Below are 7,661 nucleotides of genomic sequence, written 5' to 3'. Positions count from 1 at the left end.
TTCAGGAAATTCTCGCAGATATCAGTGGAGGCTTCAATATCTGGCGAATTTGGGGGTTTGACAACAGAGTTTATTGTACTGAACAAAACTTTGGGCCTGTCAGAATGTTTATTAATTAAGTCAGAGAGGTGTTTTGCTCTGGCTTTTTTGGCTGCAGTCTGGAAAGTTACCAGTGATAATTTAAAAATTTCAAACGAGACAGTGAGACGGTCTTTCTTCCATCTCCGTTCAGCTTTAGCAACAGCCTGTTATTGTTCATGAGTTTACCTTCTGTTTCTCTCCCTGCTTAAATCTGTTCTTCTGTTTTTTTATGGTTCACAGCAGCTCAGGCCCATGTGACGCCCAGTAATACTTTTTTTGTGTATGTTAACATACTGAGTGTCACATATGCAAATGTTTCTCAGTGTGTGGCTGGTGGTGTGTTTGCAGGACCTGTCAGAACAACACCAGAAGACCCTAGCCCTGCTGAGGAAGCAGCAGACTCTGATCCTCGACGAGGAGCTCATCCAGTGGAAGAGGAGGCAGCAGCTGGCTGGCAACGGGGGTCCTCATGAGGGGGGGCTGGATGTCCTTCAGTCCTGGTATATACTGGACATGCTTATTCATTATTGTAACTGGCGTATTATATTATAGGGTGAGGATTTTATTAGATAGTTTTACATAACGCAGGCAAGTGCGTGATATCTTTTTTTTTTTTTTTTTCAGTTAAGGTATTTACTGTAATAAAACATTTTAATTCGTAACATATAAACATATATTTTTTTATACATACATATGCCTAAATATACTCACATAGAAACTGGCCTAATTTTGTCCTCTTCCCTGTTACTTCCACACTGTGGTGGTATCTCCTCCTCCTCTCCCTGAACACTAGGTGTGAGAAGCTGGCTGACCTGATCTGGCAGAACCGACAGCAGATCCGGCGCTGTGAACATCTAACCCAGCAGCTTCCTCTACCGGGCCCAATGGAAGAGTTGCTGAGCAAACTCAACGCTGACATCACTGATATAATTTCCGCATTGGTTACCAGGTGAGAACTAGACTTCACCTCTGCAGTTGTTTTTATAGAGTTCACAATGCAGATTCTGTCCTGATTGTGCAGCAGTGACTAGGTATTTACTCTTGTGAGGATGCCGGCATTGGTCATGGCAGTTTGCCCACGCAGTCTACATGTGCTTCGTGGAATTAGTTAAGGCTTCCCCACTTGCTGGGATATCTTGTGGGAGGTTACTGTGGAGTTGTGGGTTACCAGAGCTGCCTCTATGAGCCATTCTTGTAGCCTGGAGCGATAACCTTGTTCTGAGTAGGTCTAGAGCTCCACCACGGTTGTGCATGTTTACTGATAATCATGAGTGAGGACCTAATGTGGTGATCCCAGGATTGCGTCTTTACTTTTTGCAGAGGATGTAGTTCAGCTGCTTTAATCAGATAGTGACCTCCAGTGCGCACTAGAGTCCTCTGGAGTAAATGATTAAAGTGTTACACTCACATAAATAACTATAGTAAATATTATTTTTACTAGAGTTCTGCTATATACATTACATTTCATTTGTTGCATGATTTTTGTATCATTGTGATAAAGTACCTCGACTTGACAGAAGCCATAAAAACTAAATTTACTGTATAATAGTCCTTTTATGACATAAAAGTTTGTAATCACCTGTTATACTGATGTTTTTCTTCTTGTAGGAGTATAATTGAGACACATTCTATTATTTACATCTGAAAACTTACATTTTGTCGATGTCCCCACAAGGTTGAATGAAAGGTGAGAATACTGTTGTAGGGCACAAAGGAGAAGAAAAAGTCTGCACACTGAAATAAATATTTGTATTCTCTCTTTTTTAAGCCCTTTCAATCTGCAAGGTCTTCTTCAGAACATTAAAAAAGAAGGAGTTTTAAAAAGAGAATAAAATATTTATTTGGAGCCCATCAGTGTGCAGACATTTTCTCCTTTGTGCCCTGCATTGATATTTATTTAAAAATTTTGCCTGGACGTGTGCACACTTGTTCCATTTTTCTCAGAACATCTTCCAATTTTTTATTTGTTTTCCAGTCCATAAAAGCTTAAGTGATCTGAGATCATTATTGAAGCACAATGGGGCAACTGGGCTCTAAATATTTGGTTGTGAATGATTCTTCTTGTACTGTTGCTCAGCGAGATCTTTATCTCTTTCTGCCCTTTCAGTTGTCAGTCTTGTTAAACTGTTGTACAGCGTTTTGTTCTTCAAGTACAAAACATTACTTTTTTGCAAACCCTTCACACCAAACAACACCATCATTTTACCTCTCTCATACAGGAGACACATAAAAAGCAGGGCTACAGATTTAGTTAATTCAACCTCTCTAAGCTCTGGTTGTGACTTTAATCAGATTCTCAGTGTGCAGTGTACTTCTGTCTACACTGCTGCTTAACCGCAGAATTACAGCAGTGTTACATTGCACAATTATTGAATGAAGTTTCACTTTCACTTCTTTCTGTATGCTCACTCTTGCACCCGCCCATACATACTCGTTTTCTGTCTCTCTGTCCAGTGAGTCTGTTAAACATTCGTATCACTGCCCAATGTCTTATCTATGCCAGGTCGTCTGATATGTGTTGACCCATTCAGTTTGACTTCTAGTGCAAGTTTATCGTGCATCGCTGTATGCTTTTGTTTCAAGTTTGTCCAAATGCAGGCATCTGTTTTAGTTTTACATGACAACCTCAACCACAACCTCACAGTTGGTGAAAACATGCTTCAATAATGGACAATTTAAAGTAGTAATCCCTTAACTTGTTTAAATATTAATTAATTAACAAGCTGAATACCTTCCAAAATTATTGTAAGTGAAATTCACTGATCTACAGATAAGTCTTATTCAACTTTAACCTTTCCCTGTCAGCTGGTAGCACACAACAAAATGCATACCTTCTTTGTTCTTCTTATTTTTCAAGGATCATGTACAATAACAGTAATCTCAAGTAACCAGGTTTAACTACTAGCTACTTTCCATCTACAATCCTTGCCCTTTGTATACCACTGTGTCACTATGCTGGTTTATTGTTGCTTTTGTTCTACTGGCTATATACTGGCTTATACCAATGGTATAGTTCTACAGTAGTAACACAAGTAGTAACTAAAGAAAAAAGAAAAAATTAAAAATAAATAACAAAATTTAAGAGTGTGTGCAAATTTGCTTCCAAGTAAAAAATAAATGCATAGTATGACACAATAAATAATCAAAATATAATAGTCCTTGTATAACTGAAATCAGAGATGTGTCTGAATTCATGGCAAGAATGGTCTGTGGGTGTAGGACTTCATCAATGTTGTGTCTTCTCGCTGATTCTGTTGTTAAATCTCTTATCCTAATCCACTGTATCCCTTCACTTAGCTAGTGTCCATACATTAATGTGATTGCCTTGGGATAACGCAGATCCTCTCATGAGAGAAAATGTTGACCAAGACATCACGTCATTGTCCCCTCTTCTCCTCAGTACCTTTATCATAGAAAAGCAGCCTCCCCAAGTGTTAAAGACCCAGACGAAGTTTGCAGCCACTGTGCGCCTTCTGGTGGGCGGGAAGCTCAATGTCCACATGAACCCACCTCAGGTCAAGGCTGTCATTGTTAGCGAGCAGCAGGCCAAAGCTCTCCTGAAGAATGAGAGCACACACAGGTAAGTGCACATGCTAGCATGCAGATTTGTGATGAGGATAAATGTATTGGTAAACCTAAACACTAATAACAAAATAATATGTGATTATAGCAGGTACTTTGTTTGATATTAATAGGCAATTCATTTGTTAATTGTTAGTTACTAAACAAATAGAAATAGTTATATGGTGATTTATTGAAGATGTCTCCAGCCACAGTCACTCAGAATGTGTTTTTTTCTGTTCTAACTGCTTTCTTTTGCCCTGGTAGTGAAAGCAGTGGAGAAATCCTCAACAACAACTGTGTGATGGAGTATCATCAGGCCACTGGCACCCTCAGTGCACACTTCAGAAACATGGTAAGCTCTATTACTTATATTTCTAGGAGTGTAGAACAACATTATTTTCACACATTTGATTAGAAATCTCATGTTGTTTTGTGACGGAAAATTTAAGAATACAAAAGTGGCTCAAATCGGATTTTTTCTTTTTCTTCTTTTCTTTCTTCTCATATGTGACTGTGTTAACAGTGTGAACAGAACAAGGAATCTGATCTTTTCTATTCTGATTCAGGCCACTTATATATGTCTAATTCAGTTTACAGGTCTGATCTTTTGCAAACAGTCTCAGTCGACGTTACTCACTCTCTGACTAGTGGAGCGGACAGATGTAGATAAAAGTAACCATTCACCTCCTGGATGAAATCTGGTCCCACCACTCTTGGCTCCATAAGTAGCCGTTGCTCCACAAAAAGTCATAATTAAAAAGTCTTGATCTTTCTCCTCTTCCTTGTTATCATCTGCTCACAAATTTGCCGGCTTCTACAACTTACAAATGGAACTGTAAACGCTGGCTCCAGTGGCCTACGTGTTGAATACGACATCGTGCTGCGTGTGACGTCATATGAGGTGTTTTTGTTTTTTGCGCATGTGGGTCAGTTCAACGAAATCTGATATTGGCCACATGAAGGAAGGAAGAAAGAAAGAAAGAAAGAAAGAAAGAACTTTAACAGCCAAATAAAATAATTGGATCTGAGCAAACAAATTGACCATTTTAGGCTTTCAGTGTGAACATAGCCCAACAGACTGATGATCTGGTAGATGTCTAATTAATAATCGATTAATCATTACTCATTACCCCAGTTTAGACAGTACAAAACTCACTGCATAGTATTTCAGTCATCATCGTCAGGAATCACATTATGTGTTGTGCCACCCTTTTAAAACCAAACCATGTAATAACCAGTTGATAAAACATGTAGTTTAAAAACCGCCTAGGATTAAGTTATTGTGCTAGACAACCTAAACCCAACCACAAATACAGCATAAGCAACCTGTGAAAAGAGGAAGGTAGATTAATGCTTTGGACACATCCCCTTCCCCTTTTACAACATTCTCCCGCACTAATGCACTAATAATTAATAATGCACATTAATAATTACACAAGCTGCGCAAGTGTTTTGACAGTTATGAGAAATAATTAAATGTACGTTTTAAATTAACAGGTAATAATATTTATATTTGTTTTCCACAAACTGCTGGCACTTTTCCACTGACCAGCCGCTCCATTTTTTATAGTACATTGCATTGAGGGACAGTAAGGTCCACTAACACAAAACTCAAAAACTGAATGATTTAAACTCAATGCTAACTGTGTACAGTATGTCATACAGTCTCATTTTGTCATTTTTCAATGAGTGAATGCAATACATACTCAAAACATTATTAGAAGTGGTATATAGAATTCAGTTGGAATATTTAACAAAATAAGAGAATGAAGGATAAAGCTAGTGTTATTGTATGTTGTTATCAACAAATTCCATGAAAACTAACAATGAACTGATCCCTGTAGCACATACTGTGTGTATCTAAAGCCTGATTATTCCTCTCAGCTCATCAAACAAGCAGATCGGTGTAAACACAGTAGAGCATCTTCAGTGTAAATAAGCTCAGTTTTTTCAGAATGCACTGGCTATGTTCATTGTAAAGAAGGAATGTGTCTTTTATCAATTCTCATGTGCTGCGTGTGTGTCTGTGTTTACAGTCACTGAAGCGGATCAAGCGTTCAGACCGGCGAGGTGCTGAGTCGGTGACAGAGGAGAAGTTCACAGTTCTGTTTGAATCACAGTTCAGCGTGGGGGGCAATGAGCTGGTCTTCCATGTCAAAGTAATCAGTTGGGACTTTTGACCTTTTTATACCTGTGAATAAGAGCTGAACAGTACTGAGTATTTTGTTTGGTTATTAAATGGTCAGCTTTACTCCTTGGCCATGAAACAATAATTAATAATTGATCATTTTAATTAAACCAAGCCTCTTTAATCTGTTTCCATCCCTCTTCTTGTGTCTGTAACCTGCAGACCTTATCGCTGCCTGTGGTAGTGATTGTCCACGGCAGTCAGGACAACAATGCCACAGCAACAGTCTTGTGGGACAACGCCTTTGCTGAGCCAGTAAGTTGACTTTTTCCCCAATGGCCTTTTTCTGCATCGCTGTATCATTTATAAAAAGTATCAGTAAGTTCAGAAGGGCAGTGTAGGGGCTTGTGTATTACAGTTGTCATCCTGTGGTGTTCAGAGGATGAGGCACTGAAGGACTGCACTCCTTTATCAGGCATTAATAGACACCCTGCAGCCAATCATAATTGATCCAGATCATGGTGTAATAAGCTGTTAAATGATAAATCTTGTCATATTTTATATTTTCTTGTTATCAATAATCCCATGTGCTGAACTAACAGTGAATATATCCTGCTAGCAAGTAGTGTGTGTGTGTGTATCAAAGTCTGTCCCATAGAGCTCTGTTACTTACGTTAACTTAAAAACACATCAGTGAGCCACACTGTTGCACTGGGTATCATGATCCATCATTACTATGAACACACAAACTGCAACTGAGACAAGGACTGAGAGAAAAAGGCTCAAATACAAATCCGTCTGCTACTTAAGCACCACGGACAGCATCATCAAACGCATAAAAATTCTCAGCCGCGTCGATCTGCTTCCAGCAGGCAGACTCTCAGGGAACCTTTATTGCTGCTTGCAACTTTAATTGACTTATGTTTTCATTTGCTGCATTCCTCTTTTTTCCAAACACAATTTTGGAGTCAACTTTTTTTTTCCTGTGTTTACCTCCCTTCCTCGTCTCCTCAGGGCAGGGTCCCGTTCATCGTACCAGACAAGGTGCTGTGGCCGCAGCTGTGCGAGGCCCTCGATATGAAGTACAAGGCAGAGATGCACAGCGGGCGTGGCCTGTCGGAGGATAACCTGGTCTTCCTGGCACAGAAGGCTTTTACAAGCAGCAGCAACAACCCTGAGGACTACCGCAACATGACCATATCCTGGGCCCAGTTCAACCGGGTGAGGCCAGCTCTTTTCCACAGCTGACTGTACAGAGCCTCTTCTGCCACTGCCATACACAGACACACACACACCCACCCATACACCCATACACACATAAACATAAACTAGCACAAATAGTCTGGGTTATTAACCAGAGTAACCTGGCTTTGTGTGTGCATGTAAACATACTGATGGAGTATGTTTAATTTATACAGGAGAGCTTACCTGGACGCAACTTCACCTTCTGGCAATGGTTTGATGGAGTGGTTGAGCTCATGAAGAAACATCTCAAGCCCCACTGGAATGATGGGTAATTATGCTGCCCTTCTTTATTTTGCAAGAAACTAGTTTTATTTTGATAACTGAGATGACAATTTATGATCAGAGGTAACATGAAAAAGTAGAATTGAAAAAACAAAGGTAACTCAAGAGATTTCGAAAGGTTAAGAATTTAAGACCAAATCACTAGTTTCTTAAAGGGGATCTATTATGCTCATTCCGAGCTCTATATCTGTATCCTTTCCTTATGGAAATATAGCCATAACTATATGTTGTTAGTGGTTAGTTACTTTAGCTGCTGTTGGTTGGTTGCAGCTAACTTAGCCGTCCTATTCGGTGACTTTGCCCAGACTGCAGGGAGTGCCAGTGCCTTGAGCTCCCAGTCCGTTAGCAGTTAGTAGCAGTT

General features: G+C 39.6%; 1 protein-coding gene across 1 annotated transcript in view; it reads left to right on the top strand.

The window, feature by feature from the left end:
• Nucleotides 1-7,661, top strand: part of LOC118325349 (signal transducer and activator of transcription 5B-like) — a gene marked incomplete in the record, with an annotated part of 21,880 nt that overhangs the window by 8,727 nt on the left and 5,492 nt on the right. The window contains 8 exon segments of the mRNA XM_035657986.1: nucleotides 430-581; nucleotides 875-1,030; nucleotides 3,482-3,661; nucleotides 3,910-3,997; nucleotides 5,682-5,804; nucleotides 5,996-6,088; nucleotides 6,788-6,994; nucleotides 7,192-7,286. Of these exon segments, the coding sequence (XP_035513879.1) occupies nucleotides 430-581; nucleotides 875-1,030; nucleotides 3,482-3,661; nucleotides 3,910-3,997; nucleotides 5,682-5,804; nucleotides 5,996-6,088; nucleotides 6,788-6,994; nucleotides 7,192-7,286 (1,094 nt within the window).

This window comes from Morone saxatilis, unplaced genomic scaffold (assembly GCF_004916995.1).
Source record: "Morone saxatilis isolate NCDOM2014 unplaced genomic scaffold, NCSU_SB_2.0 Contig1, whole genome shotgun sequence".
NCBI lineage: Eukaryota > Metazoa > Chordata > Actinopteri > Moronidae > Morone > Morone saxatilis.
Note: the sequence above shows the minus strand (reverse complement) of the source record. Positions and strands in the feature narration are given on the sequence as shown.